The sequence below is a fragment of the Fulmarus glacialis genome, unplaced genomic scaffold (genome assembly GCF_000690835.1).
Source record: "Fulmarus glacialis isolate BGI_N327 unplaced genomic scaffold, ASM69083v1 scaffold21684, whole genome shotgun sequence".
NCBI classification, from domain to species: Eukaryota; Metazoa; Chordata; class Aves; order Procellariiformes; family Procellariidae; genus Fulmarus; species Fulmarus glacialis.
In genome coordinates, this window is record NW_009210279.1 from 26,862 (window position 1) to 46,430 (window position 19,569).

Below are 19,569 nucleotides of genomic sequence, written 5' to 3' on the forward strand. Positions count from 1 at the left end.
TAATTACTCTCTTTTAAGTTACCCAAACTTTTAAGTTAATTTAAATAATTATCCTTTTTTAAGTTACAATAGCTTTTATTTGCCATTTTCTACCATAAAGGGGCAAACAGATTTTTTTTTTTTTTAATTCTTGGGATAATTTTGGTATGTTTTTCTCTCCATCCTTTCACTTTCTTCCAAGTATTCTCAAAGTGATATTTTTGGAACTGTTTTAATATGGATATTTAATGTGCAATATCCCTCATAATTTTTCATCTTCAAAGTTTCTTGCAGCTTGATAGATTTTTAATTGTGCACTGAGACTATAAAACTTTGTTTCTCTTAAGACCTCTATAGTTGTAATGTTGCTCACTCAGATCTTTAGATAGGAAAGGCATGCTTAGTATTAGTACTACAAATACAGTTACAACTCGAGCAAAGCCTTGGAGGAATTTTGCTAATAGGTTTTGGAAATGTACATTAGTCTTTTGTAGGTTAAGCTTTTGTCTGCGAAATTAAAATGGAATGAATTGTTCTGATGTCATGTGAGCAATATGTCCATTATGTCTAATTTTGCTCTCTATTAAATGTGAAGGCTAATGCTGCAGCACAACCAGTAAACTTGGAATTGTCATATGATTGGCATCCTCCCATTTGGATAACAGACACAGCTCTTCGAAGGTCCCCTTTTGTTCCTCAGATGGGCGATGAGGTAGGAATATTGATTAAAATCTTTAAATGCTTGTATTAAGTAACATTATTATAGTTACTAAATATAGGATAACATCTACTGTTCGGGTTTTTTTGTTTTGTTTTAGGTAATATATTTCCGACAAGGACATGAAGCTTACATCGAAGCAGTTAGAAGAAATAACATTTATGAACTGAATCCACACAAGGAGCCATGGAGAAAAGTAGTCCTGAGGGTAGGTCTGCATTGAAGATACTGTGGGTTCAGTACTAGCAGTCTGTGAATGAAGAGCTGTATTACACTGCGTTGTGGTTTAACACCAGTCAGTGACTAAGCACCACACAGCTGCTCACTCACCCTCTCCCCGGCCCCGACCAGTGGGATGGGGGAGTGAACTGGAAGTGCAGAAGTAAGAAAACTCGTGGGTTGAGATAAGAACAGTTTAATACTTGAAAAAAATTAATAATAATAACAATAGTAATAGTAATAATAATAATAATAATGAAGAGGAAAACAAGAAGAGAGAGAGGAACAAAACCCAGGAAAAACAAGTGATGCAACTGCTCACCATCCGCTGACCGATGTCCAGCCAGTCCCCGAGCAGCGATTGCTGCCCCCCGGCCAACTCCCCCCAGTTTGTATACTGAGGATGGCGTCATATGGCATGGAATATCCCTTTGGTGAGTTTGGGTCAGCTGTCCTGGCTGTGCCCCATCCCAGCTTCTTGTGCACCTGGCAGAGCATGGGAAGCTGAAAAGTCCTTGACTATGTAAGCACTACTTAGCAACAACTAAAACATCAGGGCACTATCAACATTATTCTCATCCTAAATCCAAAACACAGCACTATACCAGCTACCAGGAAGAAAATTAACTGTCTCCCAGCTGAAACCAGAATACACTGTTTGCAAAACATTGGTTTGTGAGGTTATGCCGTTTCCCATAATGTTTCCCTATGGGAACCATAAGGGAAAGTGTCTTCAATTACCAGAGTATCTTCAGAGTTACCTGTGGGAAGCCTGAATATAAATAGCTGTGTTAAAATTGCCAAGTCTGGCAGACTGTCTTCCATTGAAATCTCAAATACAGTTTCAATATTTTTGGCTTTTTTGGATGTAGGTATAATTCATGTGCTTGGTTAACTAATATTTAATTAATAGTTCTGTGCATAGTCCAGAAGGTAATACTTGCTGAAACTGTTTGTTCTTACCTGTAGGATCAGGAATTGGTAAAAATTGTTGGAATTAGATATGAAGTTGGTCCTCCCACATTGTGTTGCCTCAAGCTTGCCTTTATAGATCATGCCACCGGAAAACATACAGACAAATCATTTTCCATCAGGTGTGTGCATGTTTATTTTTCTGAAAAGTATTTAAAAATACATTTCTTCTTAAGCTTCTTCCTAAAGCCCTAAGGCACACAGATGAAAGGGGTATATTTTTTTTATCTAGATACCATGATATGCCAGACGTTATTGACTTCCTTATATTACGTCAGTTCTATGATGAAGCACGGCAAAGGAACTGGCAAGCTTGTAAGTGTGTTTCCTAAGTATTTGGCTAAACGATTTTAAAATAAAAAGTTTGTCCTTGGCTAATTGCTGAATATGCTAGGTGCTACTTGCTTGTAACTTCAGAGGGCTCTCTCGTAGGTAAGGTCCCTTTGCCCATTAGAAATTTGAGCCTACTAACTGCTGTACTAAGTATTTTGGAGGGATTACCATAGATCTAAGATACAGTCTTCAAAACATATATTTGAGACTGTAGTGTTCCCTTTTCTTACTTTTTAGCTAAGTAGCAAACTTATTTAGATTTTAGCACTTGTATTTTTTTGGCATAAGAAGTTGTCTCATCTTTTATTGAATATCAGTGGGTTTAGAACTTTTAACTGAAATACATTGATCAAAAGTTTTTCTAATTACATGTAGAAGAAGCATAGAAGAAGCATAACTTTTCTTAGTAGAATATCTGAGCAGACTTTTTTTGCTCTAGCTGATAGGTTCCGATCCATTATTGATGATGCATGGTGGTTTGGAACAGTGTTGGGTCAAGAACCGTATCAGCCTCAATATCCAGATAGTCACTTTCAGTGTTACAGTGTTAAGTAAGTATAAAAAGGTTTTACACTTCTAATGTTAGTATTGTGAGTTGCCTCTTACATGGCTGGCTTATTGGTATAAGAATGTCTAAGTTGTTCAAATGATTTTACTGGTTGTATTATCACTTCTTAATCGTTTCAGGTTGCTAATTTAGCACAATGTGAATATGTAATAACTTGTGGCAAGTTTTTACTGAATAGTAATATGGTAGAAGAAGTTACTGACCTCTTTCACATTTGCGAATCATTTTCTGCAATGACTAGTGCTGAATCTCTTCCACGAAGCAAGCAATGCAATTTCCAGTGTACGTTAATTACTGTTCTTCATTGATAATTGGTTTTGGATGGGGCATGCTGAATCTCTTCTGTTGTTGCTGACATCATGATCCTTATGCTGCAAGTTCTTACACTTCTGTCTTTCACATTATACTCCACAGGAGCAAGTATTTGTATAAGATGATCTCATGCTGTCACTTGAGACTCCTGTAAAGGATGTTTCCAAATGTTGCTCTCTCTTCATGCTTGACACATGAATGTGAAGACAGAACTTGAATCTCTTCACTGCCTAGTGGTATTCTGCCATATTCCCTATAGTGTAGATTCCACTTGTAATTTCACCTTCTGATTTCCTCTTTGGGTCATATTTAGCTAGATAACTGACAGGTAATGTAGCCCTGTGTGACCTGTAACAGACAAATCCCTTTGACCAGTCTACTTGTCAGGAGATAATACGTCCTAGATGAAGGCATATAATATCAAGTGCATTGTTCAAAACATGGCAAATTGTGCAAATGAAGGGTATTAGAGTAGAAAAAAATAACTGCTTAAAAAGGAAAGGCCAGGAACATCCGAGTCAAACTGGTAACAAGATAGTTGGACCCATACCTTCTTTATGAAGGCGTGTTCTGAGAAATGACCCCCTGCCATCCCTCCGTGACGGTTTGACATTAGTGGTGTTCCAGTGCACCTTCTTTCATATCGACAAAGAGGTCATGCACACAAAGGAGAAGAAAGGTGAACAAAGATAACTCTGGACCTAAGTGTTCAGAATCAGGATATTGTCCTTGTCCTACCCTGTCCAAGTTGTTTGGAATGGTTCTGGGACCTATCTTGCTTTGGATTCCCCCAGCAAGGGAGAACTGTAAGGAGGATAATCGGTGAATACATAATATTCCTATTTCTATCACGACCAGATATTCTTCCCACGTCTTTTACAGTATATTTGATATTCAGAGTTTCATTGTTAGAGGGCTTTTTATTTTTTTTCCCTCGGAGGCTTTTGAACCTGTCAGTCATCCCAAAGAAAGGAAGTACTTGTAGCTAATAGACAATTCTGTGAGACTGCCAAGATTGTGTAACGTATTTTGGTTCCTTGTCTCATCTACTTTACTTGTCATCTATCCTGTTGATTTTCCTTAGTGGGAAGGTATAAGTAACTTCCAGATTGAAGTTCTTGCCTGTATGCTTTTGGCAAGTGAATTTTCACTTTTGCTTCTACAGATACAATTAGCAAATTGGCACTCTTGATGTGCCATAAATAAAAGTGGCATCAACATTAAGTCTCTACAACAGATGATCTGACCATAAAGGACATCTTCATGTTCCTAAGAGTGATAAAGCTAAGCCTGCTCCACATATAAAGGATCTGTCAATATGTGCAAATACTTGTTTTTTCTTTCTCACAGTTGTTTGAACACCCACAACGATAAAGTACATACAGACGAAAACCTGAAATCCAGAGTATCTGTACATGGATTTCTTGCCCTCATTTAATTCTCCTTCGGACTCTTCTCTTACCTTAAGAGAGGATCTTGACAACCTAAAATGATACTGGATGCTTACTGACATCTTACTCATATCCCAGGCATGAGGGATAGTACGCTTGGAGCATATCTCCTGCAGATGATGTAGGGGTAAAAACATTCAAGTTACTGGCTAGTATATTTTCCCTTGTTTTGTAAAATGATGTACGGAGTAAAAATCCATTGAGTCTAGATACCAGTATGAAAATACAACTAAATCTTATTTTAAAGTACTAAATTTTATCTGTTAGATAGCTCAAACCCTTTGATATACTACCATGGGGAATATATGTTAACTTACATATGTTACACCTTTCATATGTTTTGTTATGTTATCACAGTTGTTCCTTAAGAGTAAGTTTAGATGGGGTTTTTGGTTGTTTTCTTGGCCTGTTCAAAATCAAGTTTCCAGTTATGAAAAAGAGCCTGTAGCCGATTTCCTAGACTCCTTTCTTCTGTGAACGCTAAAGGATATTTCAGTGTTTTAATGTACCAGCCTTTAACAGAGGAAAGTCTAGAGCTGCTTTGAAGTTAGCTTAATAATTGAATAGGTAAGGAATGCAGTGCTCTTTAAAGAGCACTTTCGAAAGAGAGCTCCTTAAAGATATCTGCTGGTTTTGTAGAGAATGTGACTCTGTTCTACTTGTCTACTTTGTTGACTCATAAACAACTCTTCTAGAGAAGATTCCTAAGATACGTATATGAAAAAGTCTGGAGTGTTTTGCAGGTATAGTCAGGTTTTGTGACTTGGCTGGGTCCTTAGCTCTTTCTGAAAATACGGTCCTTTGTTCGAGAATCTTAAATCTTGTCTACCCAAGAATCTGCATGTGGTTCAGCAGCAGTAGCTTTCTAATTTGCATTCATATGCTTTATACATTGGATGCAAAAAGATTTAAAAATACATTTCATTTTACATCTGTTTAAATGGGAAGAAGCAACCTAAACACAAATGGTTGTGACTCTGTCTTGGAAAAGCTGCAATATGCTGTCTCTCTTCTTCACTCAGGATTTGTGTTATGGTGCTTTTTTAGATGGTAGAATTTTGTTAATCCAGCTGAGTTTGAGCATCTGCAGTTGTTCTTTGCCACTTCTGAGACAAAGAGCTTTATTGGAACAGAAGTGCTTTTTATTTTATACCAGAAACAACCTTTGAAAGTTGGCTTCAAAACACTCAATGATGGAGAGTGTGGGAAACCACATTTGAATGAGATGAAGGGGAGTAATTGCCATGTAACTTAATTGAAAGTCTTATCGGTAACCAGGTTGTCACACACTTAGGAATCACCTCAAATTATCACCATTACTGTTGTATAGATAATAAATAAATCACTGTTGTATAGATAATAAATAAATCACTGTTGTATAGATAATAAATAAATAGAAGATGTATAAATTGAATGTTTTGTTATTTTATTGGCCAGACAAAAAGACGTATTTGTGTAGAAACAGCTTTATATATTAAGTTGCATTACTTGGATGAATGGAGCTCAAGTGGAACTAAATGGAGCTTAAGCTGTACTAAATTGTATTGATAGAAGTAGTATATACATTTATGAATACCAACAAACTTCTGTACATTAACTGGTGAGGAGAACTTGACAGATGAACTTTCAGAGCCTTCAGAACTCTTTTAGTTCATAAACATCAAACAGGCTGAATGTGGATGGATCAAAATTTTCCTAAGTGGATGGGTAATCCAAAATAATGGAGCAGTGCTCTTGCCTGAGCAAAGTTTTAGTTACAAAATACTCTGAGGATGAGCATCCCAATTTTCAGTTTGTTTGAAATAAGTACACAGGAGGTATTAGACGAAATATCTAAGTTTATTAAGTCATAAGAAGTAGATGGCATTCACCCAGGCATTTGAAGAACTCTGATATGAAACTCCTGGCAAGGTTGCAAACTGTCCTACAGTTGGACCTTGTACTAGAGGACTGGCAGATTGCTATTGTAACTCCTGCCAACAAAAAAGGCTCTGGAGGGAAGTTGGTGAACTGTAGACTGATATATTTGACTTCAGCTTCTAGTACGTGCCTATAATAAAGAATAGTATTATTGAGCATGAGGATAAACCGAGCTGTAGGAAAGAGCCAGTACTGCATCTGTACAGGGAAGTTCTGCCTCTCTACCCCTGAAGTTCTGTGACTTCATTAGTAAGGGTATGAAAAAAGTGGACAGTGGACAGCATATATTTGGATTTTTTTTAAGAAACCCTTGACAGGATCTCTCTTCAAGAGATGTTAAAGAAACTAAGATGACGTAGGGTTGGGAAAAATACTTCTGTGTGTTGAAAATTGGTTAAAGGATAGGGTGCAAGAGTGGTTCTTAACAATTGTATTTCAGGCTGGAGTAGTGAGCTCCCCCAGGAATTGGTGCTGGGACCAGCTTTAGTCAGTGTTGTTCTAAGCCTCTTGGAGGGCGTGCACAGTGAAATATCCAAGGTCTGTAAATACCACAAGTCATTTCAGGTAGTAGTCAAATATCACCCTAAAGGTGAGGACTTCCGGAAGGACCTCATAAAACTAACTGGGTAAAAAAGTGCCAGATAATTTTCAGTGCAGATGTGTGTTAGGTAGGACATCTGAGGGAACAATGGTCGTCTTTATGCTTATATGACATTGAGCTCATTAGCAGATTCAGCTGAAGACAGAAATGTTAAGGTAGTCATCGACAGTTCTCAAAACATCAGCTGTGTGTGCAGTGGCAGCTACAAAAACTAACAAGGTGTTGGCCACCATCAGAAAGGTTCTCAAGGACAAAACAGTATTGCTCACTGCTTTCTAGCACTGTGGTGTGCTGATGTCTGGATGCATTTTGGGTCTCAGCATCTAAAGGAAGATGTAATGACTTTGCGAAAGGTACAAAGAAGGGCAGCTAGAATGATTAAGAGTACATACCAGATGCTTTGTGGGTTAAGACTAAAAAAAATGTGACTCTTAGATGGAAAAGAAGGGTGAAAGGGTGAAGTTCATAATTCACAAAACCATAAAGGTGATAGGCAAGGTGAATAGAGAATTATTATTCACCAAATTCTGTAATGACAGAACTAGAGGTGTGTGTTGAAATCTGTAGGGGATTTGTTTAAAAGAGTTTGAGTTTGTTTTTTTTTTAACATTGGGGGTAGTGAACTTTGGAAATACAGTTACACAGGAGGCTGTGGAAACAGTATTAGCAGATTCATAAAGGTATTAGACAAAAATAAACAGATACTAAAGGAAATAGGTTGGGATGTGTTCACAAACATGCCTAGAGGAATACAATGATCATGAATGCTGGAAGTACGAGTAGAATGGACTTGTACCAGGATCATACGGTCTCTGTAAATAGCATCTGCCAATAATAGTTTCAAAGACACAAATTACTGGTCTAGCTGGACCAATGGGCCGTTAAGCTGATGCAGTTGGGCATTTCTCATCTTTGAAAGACCAAAATTTGTTGCTATTTTTTGTGTTGTTAAAAACATGAGAAAATCTGCCCAAATGTGGTAGGATTTGGGGAGATCTCAAAGTGATATTCGTGCCTAATAGTTAAGTATCAGAGTGAATATATAGATATACTATCAATATCAGCTGTGTTTGCCTTTGCTTCCTCTTGGTCCGTACTTAACTTCAATTTCCTCATTGTATACTTACTCTTTTTTTAATCTTAATGTGGTATGCCTTATAAAATGTTAACATATAATGTTCTTCCTTTCTCTGAAAAATTCCATGGACTTGCACAACTGCTGTTGTGGTTAGCAAAAAAAATCCTCTCTTCTGTGTGTTTTTTCTTGTATCTTCCCCTTATGTTGTTATGTCGTTTTCCAAGTGTATGGCTTATTTTTGTTCTGCAACTTCTTGATACAGGCTTTGTAAAATTGATTTTTATGTTGGGTAAGTTGTGTATAGCCAAAATCAGGAGCACAATTTTAATTTGAAATTCATTATGAATAATGTTTCCTTTTTGCACTGACAGCTGATTGCTAGCTAATGCTTTTGTTTATATGCATGTTTATACAGTATATTTTATTAATACCTAAACATAGCTGTGATTTAAGTATGCTTGGAGGGAATACTTCTGAGTCAAGATAAATTTAAATTGTTATTGTTTTTTTTAACTTGGTGAATCAGATGGGACAATGGTGAAATTGAAAAGCTTAGTCCATGGGACATGGAACCAGTTCCTGATAATGGTAGGTAGAAACTTACTTATTAAAAGAGTTTAATGTGCTTCTCCCTCTTTCCAGTTCCTTCATTTCATGCAGGTAGTGGACCTTAGATGATTCCTGTCTTTCTTGCGACTCTTGCAAGTCATCTGAGCACAATATCCATTGTGCATATCTGCTTAACAGGTGGAACTGATATTGTAATAGTTATCCTTTAAATTATAGAGAATGTCAGCAGGGTGTTTTTGTGCGTTTAGGCAAGAAAGTTCTTAAAGACAGTCTTGCTTCAGATTTGGTGAAATACTTTGAATATACCTATATTTTTTCCCTTTGCATCTCTCAGAGCAATTTTGAAGGAAATACTCTAAATTTATAGCTCTGGCTTATGCAATAAAACCTGCTACTTCCAAATGTCAAGTTTCAAAAAACTAGTTTATTGTAATACATTATAGCATAAGAGGGTGGGGGAAGAATATGTATAAAATAATTTCCAGTCAGCAAATCCTTACTGCATATAGTTTAAAACCAGCAATTTATAAAGTTTGCTGGTCCAATCCAAATTAAGTGTAAATGAAACAGTTGGATTCCTGGTTTGTCTTACTCAGTTCAGTTTTCCAGTGCTTGTCAGTACCAGCTGGGTGGAGGGAGGAAAGCTTGTGAAATACTGAGAGAGTAGTTACTGAATAAGCTGTCAAAAAGGTACTAATTTTCTTAATAACCTTTGCTAGGAGTTAGCTTGTGTCCCAGACACCAGAAAGGCTTACACTATATTTTTTTCTTAAATACAAGTGTATTGTACACATGTGGATGTTCTCAGTAGCCACCTGACTGTCTAATCTTCGAAGTGTTAGCTGGCTGCTTCAGTCATATCTTGTGATGACAAATTCTGCAAACCAGTCTGAAATCAAAACGTGAAATTGAAACCTTTATACATTTTAGTTTATAGAAGACAAGTAATCAGCAGGAGTGGTGTTCTCAACCACTTAAGTTTGATCGCATAAAGGAAGTAGAATTCTTGAAATTGCTACACTGGCAACGTAATGATAGAGATCCTACAGAAGCTAATTTAAATCTGGATAGTATTACATATGTAAGTTGTCATTTACTGGCTATATCAGAGGCAAATTGTAACTTCTTTCATTGATCTGATAAGTTGTTACTTTGCCATGTTAAGAGCTTAAGGTTTGATTGATCTGAGGAGCTGTGATTTTACCATAGGAAAACTGGGAAGGGACACACAAAAAAAAAACCTAAAAGCTAGTGTGTCTCTTGTGGGCAAGGTCAAAGAGTTGAGAAAAACATCCTCTGAACAGGTAAAGGATAAGTACCACAGCAGCCACTAGGCTAGAGGAAGAACAAAGATTTTCTGAAGACAATCTGGAACTCCTTATTTTCTACCTTTCTTTCCAGGCAGAAAATGGCACTCTGTAGGGAAGTAAAGCTCTTACAGAAAGGTTTTGTGCATTTATAGACAGTGTTATTATGTTAACAATATAGTATAAAACAGGGGTTAAACTCCTTCTCCTTTTGCTTTCTCTTCCTTTCTTCAACTGAATGACTTACAGATCAAATTGAAATTGTACCTCACGTTTGCCACTCTTCTCTCAAAATATTTCTTCTTCATTCAGTTTACTAAGATAGATGTATGGGAGAAGAACAACACTGAAGTTGGACTAACTAGCAGGTCACAACTTTAATTTGTTACCTTTTGTATCCTGCAAGCATAAGTTTTGTCTCATGGTTATCAAGAAACAGTATCAGCTGTCAAACTCTTGTCTTGTCAGGGACAATGCTGTCAAGACCAGGAAAAGCTGGTGCATATGGACCTGAAAATTCAGTTTTCAGCAGCCTGCTTACTAAACCACTGTTGGTGTGGACTGGCTTTGCATATATTAACTGTCTGTACCTGTACTGTAAGCACTGCGACTCTCCTTCTGGGGGTTCACTTTTCTGTGACCCATTTACTCCTGAAGATTAGACCACATGGTCATACTATATATATATATATATATATAACATGGCAGGAGTCATGACAAGTCGTCTGTGTCACATGTACCAGGGTGCTGCAAAGAACACAAAGCAGAGATCTTCACATGCTTGTTGAGAAGGACAGTGTTTTGCATTGGCCAGATTGCATTAGTCTTTGGAAACATGGCTCTCCACAGAACCATACATCACAGCTTTATATTTCTACTAGTTCTTATTGCTTTGAAACGATTAATCTGCCATGTTCAAAACATATTTTTTAAAATGTCCAAAAGATCACAGTTATTAATACCAGGAAGGATGTCACAAAGTATATTGCCTATCTTGCACATGTTTAAAGGTTGGGGGCACAAATTGACTCATTAAACTAAGTTACGATCCTGTGAAGTTTACGGCGTGCATTTAAAACAAAAGCATATAAACAACTCTTCTGAGTTTTAAGTCCTCTTTTAAGTCTAGTGCTTAGATGAAGAAAAGAAAGAGTCTTCTGGAAATTCAGAACTGCAAAAAAGGCGAATAAAGGGTATCTTTGCTGTCGTATGCATTTTATGTACTTCTTTTCCCCATAGTCTTAGCATCAAACTCCACTTTAAAGCAAGAATTTTTTTGTCAGTTATGAGCATACGAGTATTTAATAAGTGTGAGTACTTAACAATTTATCTTGTTGTTTTATGTTCACTTCTTACCCTTTCGTATTTGCTATCACTCTTCAGTTGATCAGCCTGAAGAATTAGGAGCTAGTGTTTCCGTGACTTTTGAAGAGGTGGAGAAGCTACTATACAAACCCCAAGAAGGGGAGTGGGGGATGAGATCTCGTGATGAAGCATGTGAACGGATTATCAGTGGTATTGATCAACTTCTCACTCTTGGTGAGCATGTAATCTAAGCTTTAGGTAGTTTTCTCCTAACATTACATTTATAAACAGGTCCCTGGAATATCCATGCATCCTTTAAAAATTCCCTGTGATAAAGTACTGTAAATGTTCATACGTTTTTATGTGCAGTTCTTTCTGTTTGTCTGTACTGAGATTTTTATATTTTTATGCATCATTGGTTTTGTCAAGAATAATTATACAAAGCAATTGAACTCCTGGTTCTATTGTCATATGCATACAAGCCTTGAAATAGTTTAATTAATCTTGCTGTTTCTTAACAGATATTTCAGCAGCTTTTGCTGGTCCAGTTGACCTGTGTACATATCCCAAGTACTGTACCGTGATTGCTTATCCAACAGACCTGAACACTATTCGGACAAGACTGGCTAACCGATTTTACAGGTTAGTACTAGCAGTAGAAACAAGGGAGAACGTGGCCTCGAGTTTGTACATTGTGAGAAGATCTAAACTTTTTTTTAGTAAGAAGAGCAATTATTCTTTCTACAAACATTCTGAAAACCAATAGTCCAGTATCTGAATTCAGCATTACTAGTTTTTGTAGCAGGGCTCTAATGCTTGATAACTGCAACGTTATACTCATTTTTATTAAGTTTCTTAGTTCTTAAGGAAATTGATTTCAGCCTATATTGGTACTGTTTTCAGAGTTACAATAAACACTGACATTCTTTCGTTGAGAAATTTACTATTTGAAATTAGTAAATATTAAAAGAAATTGAAGTTAGTTCAGTGCTGAAGACTTAATTCAGATTTTGAAGTGCTTTACTTACTTTGAACTTGAAGAGGGTTAAGCTCTTAAGCGCATATTACTTTCAGAAATGGGCTTAAACACAGAGGTGAAATTTTAAATATTACCACTGACAATTTTAAATGATAAAAACTTATGGTAGAGAAAGAGGGTAGAAAGTGAAGTGTAGTGATGATAAAGTTCCGATTTGCTGGATGTGCTGGGTATCCATAGCTCCAAAAGAAATTGAAGGGTGTTCGTCATCTGGACTTGCATTCAGTGTGTCTGTAAATACAGTGAAGAGACATTAATAGTTGTTTTCCTCCTACATAAGACTGAAATAATGTCTTGGGAAATAGTTTGAAATTCTATAGGTGAAGAGCTGCAAACTTGGGGTATTTCTGCTTCACAGTTACAAGGAATCGGATAAATGAATGAAAAAAATGAAATTACACAGTTGTGCTAGCTCATTTCTATCAAGTTACAATTTTAATTTGTAGCAGTTTCTACAAATCTGTCATCTTATAGAGGGCACTACTTTGGTCATTTGGCCTCAAAACAAGGTATTTGAGGGAAGACAGAAAAGAACATCATAGCTGAGATGTCTTTAAAAATGTACTTAGACTAAGCTTTTTGTCACTCTCTTTTTAATTGCTTGTGCCTTGTGTTTCTTAGTTAAGAATTACTAAGATACTACACAACTTGTGTTCTATTTGACAGGGCTTTGTGACAAGCAACTTCTGATGTCATGAATAAATGTTATAATTTACAGTGGTGGTTAAATAGTACTTTTTTTCTCTCCTTTTTGAATAAGGTCAAATGTAAGCTTTTTAAAAAATGCATGCGTTTTTAAAGAATCCAGGGAATCCACAATCCTCATTGTTTTTTCAGTGAAATTTTGTAATTTAGTGGTAACAAATGCTAGTGCTTACTTGGCTGGTTGTATTAACTGAATTTTAAGAATGAAACCAAAGCATGCTAGAATTTCACAAACTTTCTGAAGATGAATTATCACTAATGGATTGGAAAAAGAGTGAGCAAAGATGTTCATTGTTGGTTTTGCTTCCTTGAGTGAGTGTGTGTCTGTGTGTGTGTGTACATATACAGACACACATATTTCAGTTTTCCATGTGAATGAAAAGTTTGAGACTGGTCTAATGAGACTTAAAACGAAGGACATCTATCTTAATCTAAAGTGGACAGAAAATTACTAAGAGATCATTTTTGCAGTTTTGAAGCTTTTCAGCTTAGTGTTAAAGGTGCAATGTTTTTTAATTTTAAGGAGAATCTCTGCATTGGTTTGGGAAGTAAGATACATTGAAAGCAATGCTAGGACCTTCAATGAACCTGGGAGTGCTATTGCTAGAGCTGCAAAAAGGATCACTACCCAGCTCTTAAAGTTTATCAAGTAAGTGGCATTTTAATCTAAATAGTGCTTGAATACTCATGCTCTTAAACGGTGGGAGAGTATAAGCATCTTAATATCCCTTTGTTGTGAGTCCTGCTTCTTTTGATTTCTTAATATTTTTCAATACACTGCAGGACAGTTGTGTAATTCTTTTTGAGTATTATCTTAACTAGGGAAATAGTTACATGTTCAGCATAGAGACATTTTAACTTTTTCCCTAAGTAGCATTCACTGGTATTTATAGTATCAAAATGTCACTTGGCATGAAAGTAGCTCAACCTATAAAGTAAGTTCTGTGCTGTCTCGCACATGTGTAGAAGTTCCTGTTGCAGCTTGTCTGACTTAGGTTCAGTTGAGAGGTTTATTTTTGAAAGTAGTTAGTGTAGGCAGTCTTCCTGCAGGTAGATCAGGTGTGAATGCCCCTTTCAAATCCCTAATGCTAATTTCACCCTCCTCCCCTCACTTTTTCTGAAATGCACAGTATAGCACTTTTCAGGTGTAACATTACTTTGTTAATATTATAATAATCTTGTGATTTTTATACTTCATTTAATTCTTAGTTACTGTCTTCCAGTTTATGTGTAGCTTTTCATTGTGGCTGGGTTTAAGCTAGGAAATGATGGCTATGTTTTTCCTATTCCAGTAACAGAGATTTAATTGCATTACAGTGATCAGGACTGTACAAACATTTTTGAACTATGTAGCACAACAGATGATGAACAAGATTGTCTTGATGCTGATCTGGTAAGCTTTTTTGTGGATACTTCTAATAAGGTATGGTAGTAAGAAAATACCACCAGCCTTCAAATATTTTTTGTAAAATTGCTCAATTATTTTTATAGAGATATTTGTGTATATTTATACATTTACGTAGATAATATAAACATGGAATGTATTATGAATGTAGGGAATGATGTGAGGAGATGGCTTATTAAAATAATTTTGAGTTGTCAATATTCGTGAAGAAGTATAACAAATATGCATTTTGTATTATGACTGTGTGCCATCAATTAGAAAATTTTTCCGTGTTTTGAGTGGCACTGTATTTCTGAAGCATGTTAATGTGCAGTAATGTAATACAAATATTTCAAGAGTACATGAATAGCTATCTTTCATTATATTTTTAATTATATGCGTCTGGTTATTTCTAAGGTCAAAATTGTCATTCATACAGTTATAAATGCTAAAAGCTGACAAGTTGTAGAACTGTTGCAGTGATGCTTTGGCTCTCAATTTCTCTGTATACCACAATATTAATCATGCATCAGATTTGCATGCCTCATTGAGAATTTAATAAAGTGCATTTATCTTAAACCTGATAGAGGTAAATAAGCACTGTTGTTATGCAGTGAATGCTATCTGCAGTGCTGTATGTTTATTAATAGTGTACCCAAAACTGCCCAAACTGATGTCTTTTTCACATTTTGATTTCTAATTTGGCATTTACTAACAAGACTTCATAAAGTTGCAAAGCAGCTGCTCTCCCTTGCAGGTTAATATGTAGGGAAGAAATGACATTGAGTCGTTGTGGTTCTTTATCTTGCTACTTCAGCATCACCTTAGTACTTCAACATTGTAAGGTTTTTCTTTTTACCAAAAGTAATTTGATCACAAGATGTCTTTTCCTAAACTCAGGACAAACAAAAATCAGAAAGTCTTACAACATTTATTATCAGTGAATTGAATTACTGATAATCTTTAGTCATTGAGGTTCAAAGCTGATGGGTATCTTCTCATTGCAATATTTGGTTGTGGTTTTTCCTTTGTATTAAGGACAAGAGTTGGAGTTGGGAAACTTCAGTGGTGGTATCTAGGATCTTGCTTTCCAAGTCTGTAAAATGCTGTGTTGTATTTTTGATATGTTTCTCTTCTGTCTTATTGAGATAAATTAGAAAAAAATCTATTTTTACCACAGTATCAAATCTAATGACACTTTGAGCACCTGATACCTATTTCTTCATACATAATTTTTGAGATGATTGATTTTATTTTGTGCAGGATGATGAAAAATGTCTTCCAAGAACATCATATAGAAGAAGAAAAGTGAGTTGGCTAATCTTTACCATATATATGCAAATCAGGTCTGGCAGGAAAAATTGGTTAACAGACTGTATTGAAATTCTGTGGGAGTGATGCTTGGTTTTATAACAATCATAGAACAGAATTTTTCCGAGGGTATTAAGGAAGTAAAAGGTTTCCTTAAATAGGTCTTTGCTGATTTAATCCTTCTATACTCATTCCGTATAGTTGTCTAGGAAAAACTTACTTATGCGTTTGATACCGGTGCTGTTCAGCGTAAGTTTTCAGTTACCTATATGATACTGAAATAAAAGCATTGTTCAGCTGAGATGCTTGGAAAAAAATATTTTGAGTGGTGGATATTACTCAAATCTTTTGAGAATAATTTGGTATCATAAGGTATATTTTTGTGTGCCTTAGTTATTTAGTATAAAAAACCAAACTTGTAAGATAGTAAAAGAAAATTGTATAATTTGTCAGATTAGGAAAAAATCTGCTAGTAGTGTAGTGCCCTTTTTGTATGTTTGGAAGGGCATTTTTCTGCTACAGAAATAATTCCAGACAGATTATCACGTTTAGTTTTTCTTCCTATATTTCAGTAATGCTTTTTTCTAACTTTTTTCCCAAGGGACGGGGCTTAAAAAAAGGAAAAAGCGTGAAAACTGGCTATGATGAAAACTGTTGGAAGAAGCAGTGTATGGAACTGGTGAATTTAATTTTCCAATGTGAAGATTCTGAACCTTTCAGGCAGCCGGTTGATTTGGATCAATATCCTGTAAGTTATTCTTATTAACCTTGTAAGATATTGTTGTGGTTTAACCTGGCAGGCAGCCAAATACCACGCAGCTGCTCACTCACTCCCCCCTCCCAGTGGGACGGGGAGAGAATCGGAAGGGTAAGAGTGAGGAAAAACTCATGAGTTGAGATAAAGACAGTTTAATAGAACGGAAAAGGGAAAATAATAATGATAATGATAAAATATACAAAATAAGTGATGCACAATGCAATTGCTCACCACCCGCGCTGACCGATAACCAGGTAGCGATCGGTACTTCCTGGATCACGCCTACAATTCATATACTGAGCATGACGTCATGTGGTATGGAATACCCCGTTAGCCAGCTGAGCTGGCTGTCCTGATTATGTTCCCTCCCATCTTGTGTACCTAGCTCAGTCAGTAGGCATGGGAGCTGTCCTTGGACTAGGAGGGTACTTAGAAACAACTGAAAACATCAGAGTGCTATCAACATTCTCCTCATACTAAATCCAAAACACAGCACTAGCAAGAAATTTCGAAACCAGGACAGATATAAATATTATTTGGTTTTTCTTCTCTTAGCATTTGGTACCACAATAAGATCTCCACGTTGCTCTTGGACCTATTTGTTCTCTTTGTGGCTTTAGTCTCAAAAAATTTGCTTTGCTCTGTGCTTAGAACAATGAGCTGTATGCTCTACCGCATCAAGATAACATGCATCAAAATATTGACGGAACAGAAAACAATTGTAGAGCAGTGGTGGTGTCTACAAATATCCTGATACCTTAAATATGGTTTGAAACCATTCACAATCTTTTTTTGCTTGCTTTCTTACTGTTCCTTATAGGGAAATAATTTTAGATAAATCTGTATGTTCTTAATTAAAATTAGTTTCTTGAGGGACAATCTACAAAACCTGTTTACTAAGCCTGAGCTATGACCTTGATTTGTTTCTTCTCTTTCTTTTAGCTCTTCAGTCTCTTGCTAACTCTTCAGTCTCTTTTTGTCTAAAAACCCAACAAACTTTCAAGGAAGAAAACTTCCTATGAACTTCACATCTAGAGTTAGAGTCTCACTTCAGGTTTTAAAAACGTCTTGAGGTTCCCTAAAACTCATTACAGGAGAGAAAGATAGTGGTGTTTTGATTTGGTTTGGTTTGTTGTTTGTTTTTTTTTTTTTTCAACCAGATCAGTTTGTTTCTCATAGTAAAATGCATCAGGGAAAGGATTACATGACAACTTACAGCAGTCTCATTTCTCATTTTGATTAACAAAACGTTGACTTGTATGTTACTGTTACTGGATAGTTTTTATTGAGGAAACTCAGGAGAATTGAAACTGGAAATCTGCATGTGCAAGCATGTGGCATTGTATCAACTCATGATCCTTCAGAAATTCTGAAGACGACCTTGAAAATGAGCAAGAGCTTGTATGGGATGATGTAGTGGAGACTTTAAATCAACTAGTCTCAGCAAAAGCATTGCTATCTGCTGTGGTAGGTGCTTCTGTTTTCAGCTGATGGTTAAGATAATCTGTGGTAATCTTAGCTACCCTTAAATTACAGAAATAAAATTCAGGAGTGTTGTTTTTCCTTTATACCTTCTTGAATCTTTTTTTCAAATGTTTTATCTAGGATTACAGACATATTATAGACACTCCAATGGACTTTGGTACAGTGAAAGAAACTCTGGAAGCTGGAAATTATGACACTCCAATGGAACTGTGCAAAGATATAAGACTAATATTTAGTAATGCGAAATCTTATACTCCAAACAAAAAGTCAAAGGTAGCTGTTAATATTGGGGGTTTTATGCTTGTCTTAATGGAATGAGGTGGTATTTTGTAATTAGTTTGTTTATCAGTACTTTTGATAAAGCTGCTGGTTGGATAAGATAGTGGGGAAAAGTATGACAAAAATATTTAATATGTTCATTTCTTGTTTATCTAGTGTTACATAGGATTGTGTGCCATGCTTTTTCTATTTCTTTTTTGTACAGTTTTTAATTTTAGAGATGTTATTCTTGGATGAAAGGTTCTGTTTTTAATATAAGACACTTCCTTACCTAGATTTATAGTATGACCTTGAGATTGTCAGCACTATTTGAAGAAAAAATAAGAAGAATTGTTTCAGATTTCAAAAATGGTCAGAAACAGAATGAAAAACTACGAAGAAACCAGAGGTATACTAGAAGATTTCATAATCAAAGCTCAGTGCAGCATCCTACCAAAATGCTCAGGTAACCAAATTGTGAAGATGTAGAGTTATATCACAGCTGACTAATATTCATATTGACTGTCATATTTAGTCTATGAAGAAGAGAACAATTGGTTAGCAAAATGGTTAACTCACTCCAGTGAGACTTACTTTAATTACTTCTCTTGCAGTAGGAAAGACAGGCAAAAAAAAGCGGGTTTTTTGTAGTATAAAACTGGCTATGAAACAGCAAAGGGACTTCTTGTGGTTTAACCCTGGCTGGCAACTAAGCACCACACAGCCACTCACTCACTCCCCTCCCTGGTGGGATGGGGGAGTGAATCGGAGAAAAAAAAAGTAAAACCTGTGGGTTGAGATAAAGATGGTAATAGGACAGCAAGTGAAGAGAAAATAATAATGATAAAAGAATATACAAAACAAGTGATGCACAATGCAATTGCTCACCACTCGCTGACTGATACCCTGCCAGTCCCAGAGCAGCAATCATTGCCCCCTGGCTAACTCCCCCCAGTTTATATACTGAGCATGACTGCATATGGTATGGAATATCCTGTTGGCCAGTTTGGGTCAGCTGTGCTGGCTGTGCCCCATCCCAGCTTCTTGTGCACCTGGCAGAGCATGGGAAGCTGAAAAGTCCTTGACTATGTAAGCACTACTTAGCAACAACTAAAACATCAGGGCATTATCAACATTATTCTCATCCTAAATCCAAAACACGGCACTATACCAGCTACTAGGAAGAAAATTAACTCCATCCCAGGTGGAACCAGGACAGTATCCACCACTTACTCTATACCATCTACATCATGCCCAGGTCCTAACCCTTTCCAATACATTCCAATTAATCGCCACC

At 36.3% G+C, this 19,569-nt stretch overlaps 1 protein-coding gene across 1 annotated transcript in view; it reads left to right on the top strand.

Annotated features, from left to right (window-relative positions):
- Window positions 1-18,738, top strand: part of LOC104069500 (bromodomain and WD repeat-containing protein 1-like) — a gene marked incomplete at its 3' end in the record, with an annotated part of 45,570 nt that extends 26,832 nt beyond the window's left edge. The window contains exons 23-36 of the mRNA XM_009577132.1: window positions 575-691; window positions 798-905; window positions 1,886-2,010; window positions 2,121-2,203; window positions 2,661-2,772; window positions 8,678-8,739; window positions 11,412-11,567; window positions 11,855-11,975; window positions 13,601-13,726; window positions 14,395-14,470; window positions 15,725-15,769; window positions 16,374-16,520; window positions 18,135-18,287; window positions 18,569-18,738. Coding sequence (XP_009575427.1) covers window positions 575-691; window positions 798-905; window positions 1,886-2,010; window positions 2,121-2,203; window positions 2,661-2,772; window positions 8,678-8,739; window positions 11,412-11,567; window positions 11,855-11,975; window positions 13,601-13,726; window positions 14,395-14,470; window positions 15,725-15,769; window positions 16,374-16,520; window positions 18,135-18,287; window positions 18,569-18,738 — 1,601 coding nt within the window. The remainder of the gene's footprint in view (window positions 1-574; window positions 692-797; window positions 906-1,885; window positions 2,011-2,120; window positions 2,204-2,660; window positions 2,773-8,677; window positions 8,740-11,411; window positions 11,568-11,854; window positions 11,976-13,600; window positions 13,727-14,394; window positions 14,471-15,724; window positions 15,770-16,373; window positions 16,521-18,134; window positions 18,288-18,568) is intronic.
- Window positions 18,739-19,569: the final 831 nt, after the last annotated feature.